The sequence below is a fragment of the Nesoenas mayeri genome, assembly GCF_963082525.1.
Source record: "Nesoenas mayeri genome assembly, chromosome: Z".
Lineage (NCBI taxonomy): Eukaryota > Metazoa > Chordata > Aves > Columbiformes > Columbidae > Nesoenas > Nesoenas mayeri.
The window spans coordinates 59,841,834-59,860,258 of NC_137542.1; the positions used below are offsets into that span (position 1 = coordinate 59,841,834).

Genomic DNA, 18,425 nt, shown 5'->3' on the forward strand with positions numbered 1-18,425 from the left:
ACTGTCAAATCCACCACTAAACCATGTCCCTAAAAAAAATCATCTATGCATCTTTTAAACACCTCCAGGGAGGATGACTCCACCACTTCCCTGGGCAGCCTGTTCCAATGCCTGACAACTCTTTCTGTGAAGAAATTCTTCCTAATATCCAATCTAAACCTCCTCTGACACAACTTGAGGCCATTTCCTCTTGTCACTTGCTCCTCGGGAAAAGAGACCAACACCCTCCATGCTATAACCTCCTTCCAAGTAGTTGTAGACAGCGATAAGGTCTCCCCTCAGCCTCCTTTTCTCCAGGCTGAACAGCCCCAGTTCCCTCAGCTGCTCCTCATTGTGCTCCTGGCCCCTCATCAGCTTTGTTGCTGGAATCTAGTCAGTGAAAATTATTAGAAATGGAGCATAACCAGCATTGCCAGTGTATCTTTGAAAGACATGGGTGTACCTTAAATTTGCTTCAAATTTACTCTCAGAAATTACCTCCTCTTTAAAAAATGCTCAAGAGCTATTTCAGTAGAGAGATTAATGAAAGCAGAAAACCACCCCACCATACAAGCTCTAAAAAAGTATCTCTTCCTCAGTGATGTTTGTAAAATCAATATTTACAAGGAGTGAACTGACACTATCACTCTTACTCCCAAACATTTAAGAATAGATACAGAAACTGATTTTGTCAATAAGTGCTCCAAGCTGCTATACCACACAAAAATCAAAACTTTATTTCCACACAATATGCAGCAGTGAAACAGCAAGACAGAGGAAGAACATACAGAAGGGAGTAGAAAATCAGACATAGACTCTGCAAGCTTCTGGACCTTAAAAATATGGCTCTTTCATATGGACAGTGCTTCCTTGTAAACAGTTTGTCTTCCACAAAGAAGTCACATTACAGTAACTGGAGGATCTGAGTAATCAGTTGGATATGGAGCTTAGGCACTAGTACTTCTGATATGCCCTAATTGCTTACTAAAATCACCTTTCAGATTTGACAATTTTAACTACTGAATATTTGACAAAATCACAATCTTAATTTCCTATTTGCCAGTAGTGTTTCTAAGAATAAGGAACTCTCAAAATAAAACACTTTCCACACTGGCAATGTTAAAAGCAGAAATAAGCTTTAAAAGTGCTAAGACTTACGCAGCTTTCCTCAAGTCCAGCGGAGGTGGAAATGTTGAAATATTTTACAAAACAGCATGGTATAGAGATCCTTTGTTTTTAAAAGCTTGGTTAGGAAATTTTCATATACTTACTACAAATACAGCATAGTAAAACAATAGGAAACTGCCTTACTGGAACCCCTGCAGAACGTAAAAGCTGTGTAATGACTATTACAGTACTTGCATAGCATTTCCTTTCCAGTCCTTCAGCTCTCTCATTACATTTTTCAATCAAATAGCTCAGTCTCACTTGAGTTTTACTATCTTAGTGGGAAAACACATTCAAATACATACAGAGAACAGTTTACTCAACAGCAGTTTTATGACAGCTACTTTAAAAAAAAAAAAAAAAAAAAAGTTAAATATCAACTCTTGTTTCCAAATAACTCATCTGTGGAAAGCAAAACTTTAGAAACATCTGACCTTGTTTCTAAACTTTTCTCCAGAAAGTTGTATTTGAAAATATGAAGCAAACATGAGCTGGCAGTCTTGGATTTGACCTCACCACATGTAACAAGAAGTTACTTGGTAACTATTTGGGAAAAACAGATAGATGCGAGGAGTAAGAAAACACCAAGATTTTGTTTTGACAAGTATAAAATTATATCTCACACAATGTTCAAGGAGTCTATACTATTGAAAAACACAAGTTTCTCAAGCTTGGTTTCAGCATATAAAACTGACACAATTCCTAGGAACCACACATGCTGTGACAGCCTTAAGGTCAAAATGACAGTTGGAAAAAAAAAAAAAAAAAAGGAGATGTTAGTGGATTGTATAAATGAAGTTACTTACCAACAGTTTACGTTCTTCAAGATACAGAGTCCAAATGCGCATTTTCATAAAAATCATAAAACCATTATGATAGTTTACTGATGTAGTACTGAAGTACCTTTTTTTGATGTAGTACTGACAGCCAACCATTCTCTCTCTTCCTGCTCTGCACTGACATGGTATGATTTTCCTTCCCCTCCATACACACATATATTCACACTCATACTCACCCACACCATTTCCTCTCATCTTCAAAACTCAGGTTGTGTAGAGACTGAGGAAGCAGAAAGGAAGATGGGAAAGCATGGTGCATCAAGATAAATTCTGGTCACTGGGATCCAGGGTGACAGCAACTGCACACCTCCGTGCAGAGCTGCATCCATCACCCATCAATACCAATCCATCATCCAATGCTTGCTGTGAATGCTGATGCCTGTCTCAAAGATGTCAGGCACAGAAATCTTTTTCAACAAAGCTACCACAGCAAGCATTGTAGAATGAGCTCTGAAGATTAAGGCAAGGCCTTCCTTAGCAGGCTGTTATCCTTTTGGTAATTTTTACTAAACTGCTGCTAGTTCGGATCTTTCAGCTAAGTAGCAGTGAGCAAGTTAATTTGCTCATTTTTAATAAGAATTTTAATCATATGCAAGTGAAACTCTTTACACCAATTAAGCGAAAGGGGTTATAACAAAACAGCTAGCAGGCTTGGAGAAGGGAGGTTTGGCCCACTGCAAAGAAGAGAACAGTCAATCTCAACCAAGGGCAATTAAGGATAGACAGCCGGCTATTTATGAATGGAGGGTCTTATACAATACAGATACACTGAACGCAAAAAGGCTAGAACTGGAGTGCTTAAGGTTTTCTGGGTAAAGAAATGCAAGGAAAAGACTTAGATCAAGATGATTTGGAGCTTCTATGTTCACGGTATAAAAATCAGTGTGAAACAAGGACAGTTCTGGCCCAAAGAAAGAAAACTGCAAGAAAATTAAATATTTTATACTATATTAATATGATTTTCAACAGAAAAGCAGACTTTAACATATACCAAACAAGTGATTTAGAAAGAAGCATTCTCCCCTCCACACAGTTCAAGCTTACGTGCTTAACAGCCAAGAAACACCCACAAATAGAGCATCTGATCCTGCGAACCATAATTTATGTAAGCATTTCTACTACACTCACGGTTTCAATCTCATTTTCCTCCTGATTTTGCAGAGTTGCACAAGCCTATCAAGAGATAGTCATGCCCTTTCCTCTGTTATGTCTTTATAATCCCTTTCCCTTCAAATATTACACTGAAGAGCCACTTCACATATGCAAGTATCTTTGACGTTTTGATATCAGACAATTTTTTGTTTCATTCTACCCTTTTCCTTCATTTGCAACCAGTTTTTAACCTAGTAACTTTCAAAGTACTTTATCAGCAAAAATCACAGTATTTGACACAATGGAAGCACTGATTCCAGAAATTTAGTGTTTTGTTGTGTGTTAGAAAAAACTAAACACAAACACAGTAATGCTAAAGGACAACTTGGGGAAAAAGCTAATTTCAAATCTATTACCAAAGCATCTTGTCTCTGAAAATACACTCTGAAAATACATTAATTTCATCATATGCTTGTCATTTACAAGCATCAAATAAATTTACAACTGTGTACGAAATACAAAATTAATGTACATATATAGGAAGAAGGTTCACACAATGAGGACTGTATGTACACTAAGTATGAAAACATTTTCCCTCTGAGCCTCTGAACAGACTTTACAGACTGCACAATTTCTAACTACATCCAATCAAGGGACGCCAGCATTTCCAAAGGTGAAGACAATGGTATAGCAACAGAAAGGTTGAAATTCCTTAATAAAATACCCTATGGGGATCGAAAGAATTTTGAATGAGAAAAATCTTTAACAGTGGAGCATGGGTCCCGATTGCCAAATCTTCCACAGGACTATAGGGTAGCACAAGAACTAAACTCTCAGGCAAAGGGGCTTGATGAACCCTTCAGCTTTGTTAGCTTGATATATATGTGAAGTGAGAGATAACTTTGGAATTAATTCAAGTACCACTTATTATATATCTATTGTCTTAACATTTAAAATATATATATATATATATATATATTTAAACTATACATTTATTTTACACTGCTATGGGTCTGTTTAACAATAACTGTTTAACAACAGAGCATTCTGTTACTACAGATTAGGTGATTTTAGAAATAGGACACTAAAACACATCTGTATCACCAGTCCCACAGAACATAGCTCCAGACCACCTCACAGAAAATACTTCCATACAGCTGCACTGGACACTTGGGGAACAAGTGATTCAAGATCTGTGTGGAAGAAGAATCTCTTTAACATGTAGCAGGGGAACAGAGGATGCACCTGAACCTCAAGGATAATGGAAAAATCTTAATGGCACACATCATTTGTAACATATAAGCAGACCAGTAACAGTGACCTTTACCAGAAGACATAGCTCGAAGTTAGGTCACTAAAGTAGCAAAAATTATTTTGCAGGTTTAAATAAAACATCATTAACATTCTTAGTTTCCTTTCTAGTTCTACAAAAGTCATATTACTAACTAAAGTCACAACATCCATGTGGCAGGAAAAAAAATCAAGCAGTGTCAGGATAAATTGCCTTTTGAAATTAATACTATGATATTGTAAAAGAAGTCCTAAAGTACTACAGTTCTAAAAAGCGACTCTTCGATGTTTCAGGCTGATTGTTTGCTTTGAAGAGTGGAAAGAAAGAGAGGTTTTGGTTGTTGCTCCCCACACATGCATGCACACACACAATGTCCTCCTGCTCTGTCCCCTCCCTCCCGTACACTAAATCTAGTTGTTATCACCTGTAAGCAAGAATAAGAAAGTACTCTGTCCTCTTTATGGCCTAAATCCTTCAATATGAAATACTTGTGCAAGGTTGGGGTTTTTTTATATATATAATCGTGCAGAGCCAAGTTGATATTTAAGGTACTTGGCATAAACATGAGAGTTTGACTTATAGAACACACTGCAGGACTGCAGCCATAGAAAACACTCTTCTTGATAACTCACTTAGCAGAACCACTTGAAGAGAAGTTAAATGTATGGAGGCCATAGATAGAGGAAGACAAAAACATAAATTATTCTGATGGCAGAAAGGTCTTTTGGATGAGGCTGAGGAAGATTAAAATCATCTTGGATGCCCCATTATATAATGTGTCTGATATCTAACAGCTAGATGTTTTTAGATTACGTTCTGGATGTTTCTAAAGGTCAGAACAGTTGTAATTTCTCCATTAAACATAAATAAACATATCTAATTTATTGAAATAAACTGCTACATGTAACAAATAGTGACTTTCCTGCAATTAGAATGCAGTATATTTCACTGCATTGTGCTACTACCAAAAAAAAATTTCATACTGTGGTATACAGAGTACTAAAGGAAGTCTTAACCTTCAGGCAGGCAAACACATACTGAAAATAAGTACCTCCCCTCTCTCTGAAAGAAAGTGTGTTCAATACAACGTACTTCCACCTTAAAACTCTTGGTATATTAATATATTAATACATATAAATCAATTGCTTCATCTGAAAGCTTCAATAAACCATTAAGAATAGAACAGAATATTTCAGTTGGAAGGACCCTACAGTGATCACCTAGTCCAAGCAGAGGAGCAGCAGAGGAGCAGCAGAGGAGCAGCAGAGGAGCAGCAGAGGAGCAGCAGAGGAGCAGCAGAGGAGCAGCAGAGGAGCAGCAGAGGAGCAGCAGAGGAGCAGCAGAGGAGCAGGTACAGAAGGACTTTCAGACCAAATTAAGAATGCTTTCAACATGCATGATGAAAAATCAATGACAAGAAACAGATGCAAAGGTGATGAAAAACTTCTATGTTTTATACCTGGGTAAGACTGGTCTTTGCAGGACATTACTCACTTTGTATACAAAAGTAAGTACAGCATACTTGAGGGGTAATTCGCAAGGTGCAAATCAGGTACTTAAAACACATCCAAAATAATGTTTGCACCATAAATTTCAGCTTGTTTCCACTAATTAAACAGAACAATTCTGACATAACGCAATATCGAGAAAATGCACTATTGTAATGTGTGCTCAAAACTTAGTGACTGCTGGTACAATTTTGCAAGTCAAACTAACAGCAACAACATACATGGCAGTTGACTTCATGGGCTGACATCACCCAATGGCTCCCTTCAGTAAATCTAATATTTTCTGTCTGGAATTTACCATTCTAACTATACGTGATAATACATGTAAAAGTAAAGGATGCACATCCCTACTAATTTTACAAGTTGCTGCACTTACATAAAACTTACTGTTTATACATAATATGCAAAACATAAGTAAAAAGAAGCTTCTTTAACATAGAAGTATTTTTATATAGAGAAGTCTTTTATTATTTTAGTTAAATAGTTGCAACTGATCTTGACCATTCTTCAAGTCTAGTTCAGCAGTACTTACAACTGAAAGGCACTTCTCTCTTGCTATATAAATTAGAAAATGCAAGGGAAGAAAAGCATATGAAATATCCTGTACAAAGGATCTACATGCAATACTGTGCCAAAGTATCAAATATTAGAATACCTGTCACTATTGACAAACTAACACTAAAACATACAGAATTGCTTGAATAAGAGTATTGTCTGTTGAAGAAGTGATCAGTCATTTCTCAAAATAAGACAACTGCATATAACTTGAAAAAAAAAAAAAAATCCTGATTAAATTTATTAGCTTGAGGTGCCATTAGCACATGTGTCCATGGTCCCTGGTCATGCATATGCAGTAGCTTTTGCCTGTCTCCATCAGGTTCACAGACTACTTCAATACGGTTTTGAAATAATAGGAGTATGTATATTTAGAGCTTAAACTAGGAATGTGAAGAATTTTGCTTAAGTACATGTGTGTACAATTAATAACTGGTGATCTAAGAAAGATACTTGATTATGCAGTATTAAAAGACTTTTTTTTCTTACTCACACTGTTGGTAATGTTGTAACTGCTGTCCTGTATTAGCCTAGCCAGTACAAATACAGCTAGTAAAGTAGGAAGAGTTGCAAGTCTAGAAATAAGTAACAGATAAAGCATACAAAGCAGAAATTGTTACAGTTGCCGAGTATTTTCCCATATGTCGCATTCCCACATGCTACAGTTTCACCTGCTGATAACAGGTCAATATGGCAACAGAAGAGAACAGAAAACAAACAATGGTTGGAAGAACTGGAATACAGTGTGTGAAAGAGTAAATCTACACTATACTTCCTAGTCACTAAACGCGTTTACAGTTTCATATTTAATTCTTTACAGTTAGCCAGACCATCGTTTCTTCACATGCTGCTGCAAAATAAATGTTTGACCAGATATTCAGTTAATTCTCAGGGTTTTTTCTCAGTGTTTGATTTTCAGCAACCATATTTTCCAGTGTTCACTTCATATAATAAAGACTGGTAAACACATATCTTTAGAAAAGTAAAAGTGTCAGTTAAAATGTAACTGAGAATGCAGCACAGGTGCTAACTTAATTATGAACATATTAAATGTAAACAAATGTGATCTCTTATTTTCTTCATCAAATTTATTACTCATAAAAATGTTTTTATTCGAGTTGAAAACAAGAGAGTTTGATTTCATTTGAGTTTAAAGAAAAAATGTATTTGTTGTCCAGCAGATCTGATTTCAGGATCAACTTTAGTACCAATTACCTGAGCACACGCAATCAGACCAGCATGGGATTTTTACTTTGCCTCCATCATCCAGTTCTTTCCAATTTTTAATAACCTTATAAGCTGCATTTCATCATGCATTAAGGAAGTGAAACTCAACAGCTACAACTGCAGACATGGACTACAACTTACTTCTCTACTTGGGACAATTCTGTAGTATCATCTGCCTTTTCACAACTGCCCTTTCACTGGAAAATTTTCAGACATTTTGTTGCAAGTGTCACTTCTTTGCTGTAAATTCATTAATAAAGCAACAAAAAAACAAAACAAAAACCAACCAACCAAACAAACAAAACCAACACCAAAAACATATCACACCTGTAAATAATGCTACTCACTTTGGAAACTACTTTTAACCCACTGAATATACCTAAATTAGTTAGGAAGCAATCTACTTGTGTGCATCACGGATGATTATAAAAGTAATTAATTTCATACATATATGGGTACTACTTCAGAGAAAATACCATTCCTAAGTTGAAAACAGCTAAGACACTCATGCACCTAACTTCATTAATCCACATTTAAAGCTGCAAAATAGTTCAAAAAGTTTAAGTAGCATGGAACAAACAATGCTCACTTTAGGTTTTACATGACTGTTTCCATAATTAAAATGAACAAGCCATGAGCTCAAATTGAAATCTTATCCAGATCCTACTGAAATAATGGGCATGCTGCCATTGACCTCAAAGCATAAATAATCATGCCCTTTGTTAAGACAGATTGGTGCAAACTAGCAGAAACTGAAGAATACTGAATACTACAATTAAATTGATATGATGCTACCACTAAAATAATTAATTTACCATCTGTGTCTTAATTACAAGCACATGTTTTTAAGGTATTCTTACATAGAAGCAATGTCATAAAATGTAACTATAAAGTTGAGATAAATACTCAGAACCAATGTTTAAAATGTGAAGAAAACATGAAAATGTAGTATATAGTCATGTGTGGTGGAGAGAGAATTTATGCAACAGATCACAGACGAAACCCAAAACTGGTGAAAATCTAGGGTAGAAACTGGCCTAATATGTTTTTCTAGATTGTTAAGAATGAGGAGTACAGCTACTCACTTGGATATATATTATTCTGCCAGTCATTGTAAGCTGTGAAAATAATAACAGCCCTGATACTGTACTTAAGCAAGAGAGGGGGGAAAGAGGCAAAAAAAAAAAAAAAAAAAAGAGAATGCTAGGATTCTGTTCAGACTAGTAAGAAAAATTAAAGTGAGAGGTTTTTGAACAAGTCTATGTTCTTTATAAGAAGGAGGAAAAAAAAAAAAAAAAAAGGCAAAATATGACATTTTAAACTGCTAGAAAGCCCTTCCTCAGATATCTGGCCAAGCAGTAACTGAGTGTTCTAACAGATATCCCAAACTATTGCCACCAAACATTTCCTGGAAAAACTATAATTTGAATAGTTTTATGACCCTTTGTGTAACTCAGAAGGTAAATGCCTAGAGAAAAATAAAAAAAAAACAAGGGGGAGGGGTGAAATAGAGCATACTAAAGTATTTTTCATTCATTTTTTTTCTTCTGTAGTAACTATCATGTCTAAAATGAAAAGTTTTATTTGTAAACTACAGCAGGCATTAATATACCATAACTATCAATAGGAAATGTAGTTTGATACTTTATGGATTTATCCCAACACATTTTTGATTACTAAAGGGTTCATTGCCTCATTTAGGGAAAGACTTTAACTGGGGGCAGTAAGGAGTTGCACTGCCCATGTTTGTGCTGGTAAGTATTCTCAAGTTTTCCAGTTCAGGAAATCATTAGGTGTGTAACCAGTTCCACACAGTGAGCACATCCTAAGGAGATGTTTGTGGCATTACACTCATAATTTCTGTCTTCAGTTGAGATAGGAGAATGTTATTTGTCTTTTTACTAAGTAACAAGTATTTCAATCATCTAAAAAAAACAAAAAAAAAACAAAAAAACAAAAACACCACCACCACAACAACAACAACCACCCAACCAAAACCAGCTTTCAGATTCGAAGTCTCCAGTCAGAGCATGAAAGTCTGAGCTTTACTCCATGACACTGGTCAGTCTTCTGGATTTGGTATTAAATAAAACACATTTTGAACACATTTTGTCCATCTGGAATGGATTAGGCAAACTCTGGGTATACCTTATACCTTTTCCACCCTTCCACCCCCACAGACTCAAATTTTACAAACTAAATCAGAATATACATCTTCTAACTAAACAACTGTAAGCTAAGAATCAACTAATGGCATCAGAAATTAAAAATAACAGCCTTTTTATTTATTAGAAAGCATTCCACTCACATAGTGTGCTTGTTAATTAGCTGCAAATCACCTGCTGGTTGACATTTACCATGCAATAACCAGTTTTTCAGATTCACATTCTAGCTACTTTATGGTTCCATGTGAGTTCCCTCAAATCCCACAGAGTCTATTTGATTCCTTTCAGCTACAAAATCTAGGAATAAATTTTAAAGATACAATTTACACTAACCTCCTCCCCCAAAAACCAAAAAAAAATTCACAGCCAAGAGTGGAAACCTGAACAACATTTCAGTCTTTATTCAGGAGGGGGTGGGGTAAGGGAGGAAAAAAAAAAAACCCAAAAAACATTCAACAAGTAAGTGTATAACTGTCATATAAAGAGGAATAATGTAATATGCCAACTGATTTTATTACTTTCCAACTATTTCATATTTTTCTCTATTGTCTGTGTTATCAGAGTGGATTTTCTACCATCATTTCACAGCCTACAGCCTCTCAGCTCACAAAAGGATACAGAAAATCAGTGAGGGAGAATTATCCACTGCAATCTTTGTATATGTTTTCCCTCCACTGAACAAGCAGGGCTTGCAACCTTGGAACATGGCTCTAGACCCATATGTATCTAAAGCAAATCATCTACACACAGAGATGCTGTATTGCTGTAATGGCTCACGGTTGTTACGCTGCATCCCTCAGCCACAACTCTTCTTTTGTCAGTCTTATAGCAGTAATTTCAAAGAATTGCCTTAGGATAGTGAAGACCCACAAAATGTGTTTTGAGGGAAGAGTGTAAGAACTGTGGTACTGGCATGGTATCTAGCAACATACTGGTTCTGTCAGTGGTCAGCAGCAGATCTCTAAAATGGAGTAAAGGAGCATGTCATACACAGGTACCCAGGTACAAATATCCCTCTAATGCAAAGCACGGTGCAAACAACTTGTAATACCTTACTTTCCTCAATCTGCTGCAGCACAGTCCTAGTACATTTCAAGTTTGTTGGGATTTTTTCCAAACACATCATTTTGAATATGCAGATAGATTTTTTCACTTAAACACCTTTAATTCCCTGAAAACAAAGAGGCATGGGGAATTTAGTGTTATTATTTGGAAAGTGGACTTTAAGCACCTACAGAGACAGACATTTAGGGCAACATATACATCTCAGTTTTTCAACCCTACATCTCAGAGGAGTAGTCTTATACATGTGGTCTCCAGGACACTAAATCAATGTACAGTCTTACAATTCTGGCACAAAATAACAACTAAGGAAAAACAGCCTCCTGTCAGGGGCTTAAAGTCATTGCAAGGAATTCAGCAGAACAAGTTGAAAGGCTATATAAAAACACAAGGGTGAAAAATCTCTTAATGGACTACAAGTCAAGGAAGTAAAATGCAAACAGACACAACTGACATCAAAATTACTTCTTGTAATCAGAGCCATTCTTATTAACAGAGGGAGAAACCAAAGGGTGAGGATCAGAGGCAGGATTTCATGGGAACAGAAGTGCTTGAGATGTCCAAATTTATTGGACAAGGCTAGAAAACTGTCCTGACAGAGCAACGTGAGAGTGTGTTGTATAGAAATCTTTGCAACAAGTTAAGAAGCCCAGAAAAAAAGTGGAAAAGTATCTCAGAAAGACGCCTAACAATATTAGAGCTGCAGGAGAAAAGGAATGTGCAGTCCTGGCTGGCCCCAGCTTACCACCAAGGGCTCAACTAGTACAAAACCTGATGGAGAAATGTTACTTGCTATTACACAATACAAGTATATTCCCAACCTATAAGCAAGTGACATGCAAAAGGGCAAATGTGTCCATAAAATACATTTTCTTTTAGGACTGCTATCAGGACAATGCAAATACTAAATCATCCCAGGCTGCCTACAACCCCTTCATGTTATAAAAAAAATTCAAGGCATGATTGTGGTCAGCTCTACACAGGTATGCAAAAATGAAACAAGAAACCTTTTGCCCCTCTCAAGTATCTACAGCAACGCCAGAAGCATTTCAGCTCTTTAGATTAGGAACCACAAGATTTACAAGGGTTTAGGATTGCTACAATATACATACACCTTCTGCTCCCTTAGAAGAACTGCCAGCACTGGCCTGCACAAGGGATGCATATCTCACAAAAGAGAGTATACCTTGCACATGAGGGAACATGAATGATGAACAGCAAACTGAAGCACTGTGAAGTGAATTTTGTACATGTACAATAAACATGTACGAAAAACTTCTCTCTCTCTCTTAAACTTCTCTCCTTGAAAGATTTGAAAAATCCACCAATTCTGTTGTATTGCTAATGCCTCCCACATGGGCTTCAGCACTGTTGCTAGAGAGATGTTGCGTACTAATACCAGGGTTAATGCTAACAGCAGCCATATCACATAGCTTAGCAATACATTTTCTGAATTACGAGTACAGCAGTACTTAGCAAAAATAGATGAGTCTGTATTAAGACTGAGCTCATTCACTGTCTCAACATGTACAAGCCCATTTAAAATCCAGAGAAAAAAATGTTACCATCTGTGGTACTGAACATTTTTACTGACACCAGTCTAATCTACAAATCAAGATGTATTTGGCTTCATCAGTAAAAACATCTTCTGGCCTCAAGCAAACAAAGATTCTTCAGAGTATATCAGTAAAGTGGGGTTGTGGAATAAACTTGCTAAAGCACTAAACCACTCCTAAAACTAACTCAAGTGCACTCCAAGTAAAAGATTTTTGTATTTTAAGATGTTGTAAGTCCTTAATTTCTGAAGCTCTACCTACATAAGTGCATCTCTACAAGCACTGTAGGGCAAGACGGGAGGGGGAAAAAGGATCAAGGTTTACAGTCTCAGAACTAAAACTTCATGAAGTTTTTTGCATGGAATCACTTATGCTCCTATAAAAGCATCAAAGAGATCTTAATGCTTTTGTCAAGCATAGTGGATTTGGTTTTCTTTTTAAAAAACATAAACCAAACTCCTGGTATGTGATGCTATCAACAGAGGATGACATTTCATGCACCCGTTCAAAACATTTGTATCTCAAAGACTAAGTTCTGCCCCCTTAGAGATACACACATGGGCACTCCTGCTTCCCCCTGAAGCCTTCTTCTCTATGGGTTGTTTGGTACACCTTTAACTTGATCTACTGACAGAACAGGAGGTAAACTAATAGCTCTGGATCTTCCTTCCCAGCAGGAAAAGACCCCATTGCTGCAAAGTTTAGAGAGTCAGTCACATATATCGTCTAGAAAAACAACTATTTAGTACCTGGACAAATCAAATTAACATCTTAAGCTATATAGAAATGTAGTACTAGAGAACTCTTAGGGTAAAAAAAAAAAAAAAAATTAATGGCATGTTTTAAATTTTGTCATCTTCCACCTCTGCCACAAAGCATAACCTAGAATGCAACCCTCTGGCCCTCATCATTCTGTGTAGGTGCACAGGAAAAGTAATAGTTTTGTTCATAACTTATATGCTTGCAAGTTAATCAAAGTATTGCTGAGGAATTCCATAACTCCTACTGTATGATCTATAAGATCAAGAAAGGGAAACAAATGATTGAAACAGAAGGGAAGCTGAGTTAAGTGCTCTTCACAAATAAGTAGCAATATCAGGGTACATTGTGATCTCTGAAGTTTTGTGTTTTAAAGGTAAATTATGGAGTCTCTCAGACTTAAAGAAGCTAAACCAGACCAAATACTCACCAGACTTAGTTAAGAATTCACATTACTTTTTTTATTTAAATCATATTCATGCAAGTAATACCATATTTCCATAACCACCACTTTGCTCTCCTGACTGGAAATGAGGCTCTTGGTTGGACCAGTCTCTTACTTGCCTTATTTCTTATTATGAGCTATGAAGTTTTCTGCAACCCCCCACCCACACAGTAAAAGTAAGCGCTCAGCAGGCTGCAGGGTGCCTGCAAGACCACAACAGAGAAGCTCATACACCAGGCACACTGAACAAAGGTAATCTCTTGCCCAAAGACCAGTGGCTTAGCAGACATGGTAACGTCTCCATGAGACTTCTTAGATTAGCCTGGCATGCCTCCATGCATATTTATACAATTACTAAGCTCCCATAATGAGTAATAAAATAAGTCCTTAATATTTACTACTTCTTACTGAAAAAACTTAATTTTCACTGGGTATTGTTCATGTTCTCTGAAAATTTGCTCCTTCTGCAGTTAAAGACCTTCAAGTTAGCACTGACTTAAGCCTTCGTCTGGAACACAGAACTGTTCATAATTATGCTGGGACCATGCTACCTGAACAGGGAAGACAGCAGAAACTATACAGTAATAAAGCACAACAGTGAAAGAAAATAAACAACTGTGCTTTGAAGTGCCAGAATAACACTAATAAAACATCAGGTTATTCAGTCATGACAGTAAAAATACAGTGTTGCCAAGGTAGGTAATACATGTAGGGGAGCTTCAACTGACACAGCCATACCACCTATGGATTACATTCACTGCCTAGATTATGTTAGTAAAAGCCTGACACGTAGCACAGCTGTAAAGATATATTTAATTTCACACATAAGCAGCCCTAGTGAAGGAAGTACTCATATGAAAAAATTGAGCATAAATGAAGGCCTTTGTGAAAAATCAAGATCTTGGACTGTATTTAATAAACAAAAAGGAATGAAATTCAAAATAAGATATTTTAATTTTCAAACTTCTCAGACCATAACTGAGCTCTAAATGATTCTGGCATTTAATTATCCTAATTATTACTATGTAGTATTAATGACCCCATGTTACAATTAAATTTGAAATATGAATACAAAAATACATGCAATTCATTAGCTTTTCTTTCCTGCCCCCCAAAAATGCTCCTTATACAAAACAAAACCAACAAAACACACCCATCCAAAAAAAAAAAACCCGGACACTTTTACATCTTCTACACAAATTCCTGAAAATACCCATTATTTTAATCAATAGGTAAAGATTTTCTGCAGTGAAAACAATGATTCCACAACTAGGTCACATACAAAGCAGTACACAATTTGTCCTGGAAACCAGAAACTATAATAAAAGATCCTAATCCAAATTAGTGCTGCTGCACTTGCTGCTATTCAAACAAAACAGAGATGAAAAAATAAGCAATGAGAAAAGCAATCTCCTAATGAAGTACAGTTGCCTACCCATAACTGCAAAGGACAAACAGGAATACATTTATCAGAATTTCAAAATTAAAGTGCAAGCTTTGTGGAATTGAAGCAAACAAATGGGTACATATGCGGGCTTTGAAACTACCTATTAAAACTGTCAGTTCTCATCTTAATTAAGTGCAATATATCCAAACAGCTATAAAGTAGATTCTCACATTGCCTGAATCTGTAAGAAGCTGTTTTTCAGCAGAAATACTAATACATTAGTTGAGGTTCTGGCTTGAAATTCTTATAAAAAAAGATTATATACAGTTAATAAAACGTTTTCCACACTGTTTCATACTCCATAATCTTATTAATTCTTTTCAATTATAAAAGTATAAAATGTTCAATAGGATCCATCTGTTCTACTGAAATATTTTGCATTGCCCATTATGAAGTGAAAATTACAGCAGAAGCAAATAATTTGCAGATCTTACTTTTCCAAATTCTTAATCTTTTGTTTAATAGTTTGATATATTTAAGACAAGCCATCTATTAATTTTTCTCCTCTTAAGATTACCTGCCAATTATAGTACTTTACAACGAGCCTCTCTCTACATATATATGTAAGGCAAGAACAAGAAAGCTACAGAAATAAAATAAAATAAACACAATACTTATAGTGACCATACCTAGTAATAAGAACGGCATTATCATGGTGGGCAATCCCATTTTCTGGAATGGTGTTTCCATCACTTTGGTGGGAGAGAATGGATTTCTGCCACTTACAGAAGCTATCGAGGGACTTGTCTGCATGGTGGTTTATCTCCAAGTTTGGCTGCAATACAACATGCATACCAGAAATGTTCCAAACAAATTACTAAGGTCAGTTGTTAAGCCTTTTGAAAACTAAAATGGGACTATAATTAGAAGCAGTGATTTCTAGGAATAAACTCTTCTTGCCAAATTTTATCTCTATAAAATCTGACCCAAGTTCAGTTGTGTATTACTGAACAGGCATTCTTTCAGTTCCAACTTTAATAGTTCTGTGTCAATTAAAAAAAAAAAAAAAAAATCAGAATATCAGAATATAGATCTAAAAATAAAACTGACATTCCCAAAGGTGTATTAATAATCATCTGGAGTAAGAACAGATATATTTGAAATGACACATGAGGAATATTCCTTTGAACTGTTTCATCTTGATTAAAGTAGTGAAAGATTACAAGATAGATTTTGTACTCAGATGCAGTCATTTCAAGCAATAATTAAATGAAATCTATATTACACAATAATGTAAGTTATATTTCAAGGATATGAAGATTAGTGCAACAGCTCTTACCTGATCTTCAGTGAGGACAATTAAACGTGTCACTATAATATTCACAACGTTTCCTAGACTGGAATCACGATAAAGTTTGGCAACCTGACCTCCAGAAAATAAGAAAAGGCACAAAGTCAGACAAGAAACACTACTTGTTTCTAAACGCTTAAAAATTAACCTCTCACTCAAAGTAATTTTGTAATGTTAATTAACATTATCACCTGAATAAGAGTTATTAATGGACCAAAAAATGACCATTCAATAAAACAAACTTCTTGGGTCACACTTTTTGATCAAAACCATTTATACCTTGTTTCATAATTCATCCAACACAAGGAGCACTTAGACTGTTGATTTAAACAGAATAGAACTGTATAATTTAATTTTAAATTCATATGATTACATTTAAAGACAAACAATTTTAAAGTGATCACAGCATACTTCTTGACAGAAACAGTACTGCATTTTCCCCCACAATGCCAACATTTGTGATATTTCAATTATTCATTCCTGCACACTGATACATATTTTAAAGCATTATTCATGCCAATAAATAAATACAGTTGCTTTATCATTTCACTACATGCTTATTGTTATGAACACAGAGAGGGATGAAACTTACAATATTCATTACACTCAAAATGTAGTGTTCAATGTCTTTGCGACCATGGTATCCCACCATCATTTTGTCTGCTACTACCAGCGTTTCCACAAACCGTTCAAGGCTTACTGATCTCTTTTGTCGACTATGACCACTTAGAGTGTCATTGACTGGCAGTGAAGCTGGAAAAGCAGATGCATCACTCATCCACCAAGGTTTACCACTTCTTGCGAGGTCTTCTAGGAGCCAAAATAAATACACAGTTCAGAGGGTTCACTAGTAAAACTCATTCAAATGCAGCTGGTTTATGTTGAGATTACTATCTTCAGGCTTCTAAAAAGAAGTCTTTCTTGAGGCAAAGTTAAATCTATTATGTTTTTTAAACATTTATTTAAAATACCTTACATAATGGAAAACCAGCTTTGAGCTCTTATATTCTCAACTCTCCCTAAATTGACTTGGGAACATAAATGATCAATATTCTCTTAATAGATCTGATTCTTCACATCTATGTTAATACTAAAGGTTAGTTAAAATTAGCCACAACAACACTTCAGAATTTTATGGCTAACAACAAGACAGATAGAACATTTGAAAAAAACAGAGTGGAAATAAAAAATTCAAAATTCAAGCTAAAAGGTATCAAAATATACTGAAGAATTAAATATGCTGATAAATGCATCAAAAAAAGCTTTTTCCCTCATGTGAAACTCTGTAATGATTAGGTAATTATGCTTACCTGCCTAATAATTTTCAGGCCAAACAAACTAACTTTTTCTTCAGAAAGCTATCCGCTATGTTTTACCTATCTCATGAATTAACTATAATGGGAATTGACATTGGATAATTGCTATAGGTATTTTTAACACTAATTTTAGTTTAAATATGTTGATTTTTTTGTATTTGTTTTACTACAGAAAAAAATATTTTTTGCATGCAAGAGATTGATTATTAAAAATTCAAACAGCTGTAATTAATTATCACCAAAACAAACACTACAGACTTTGATTTTTAATTCCTGTCCTCAGGACAAAATTGAACCCACCCTTCCCTGCAAAACTGGCACTTTTGTGTGCATTAAATACCCCTTTTCCAGAAAGGCCCACACAGGTCTCAACCTTAAGTTTATCTAAGTATATTATTAGTCCAGTTTCACCTAAGTAGAATGGTATTTTCAAAGCAATAATTACACCACTAAGAACATATGTTCAGGTCAAAACCAAGAATACAAAGCTTCAGCATTTCCACTATTGCAGTGCTTGATAATTTCTGAGGCCATTGTGTTGGCTTTAAAAGGTGCATATTTTAGAAAACTCAAAAAATGAAAATAAAGCTGGTAGTTGAAAAAAATGCTGGTGATACAACTGTCCTAATTCTGAAATGGATACAATTCATTCTAAAAAACTATATCAAGTATTAAAGCCTGTTGAGGATTCTATATGAACATTAAGCTTTTTCCTGTTTTTCACGT

The 18,425-nt window shown here is 35.5% G+C and overlaps 1 protein-coding gene across 1 annotated transcript in view; it reads right to left on the minus strand.

Moving 5' to 3' along the window:
• The window catches only part of ADAMTS6 (ADAM metallopeptidase with thrombospondin type 1 motif 6), a gene marked incomplete at its 5' end in the record, with an annotated part of 141,756 nt that overhangs the window by 109,722 nt on the left and 13,609 nt on the right, over positions 1 to 18,425 (minus strand). Inside the window, 3 exons of the mRNA XM_080362255.1 lie at positions 15,722 to 15,867; positions 16,372 to 16,455; positions 16,976 to 17,193. Of these exons, the coding sequence (XP_080218381.1) occupies positions 15,722 to 15,867; positions 16,372 to 16,455; positions 16,976 to 17,193 (448 nt within the window). The remainder of the gene's footprint in view (positions 1 to 15,721; positions 15,868 to 16,371; positions 16,456 to 16,975; positions 17,194 to 18,425) is intronic.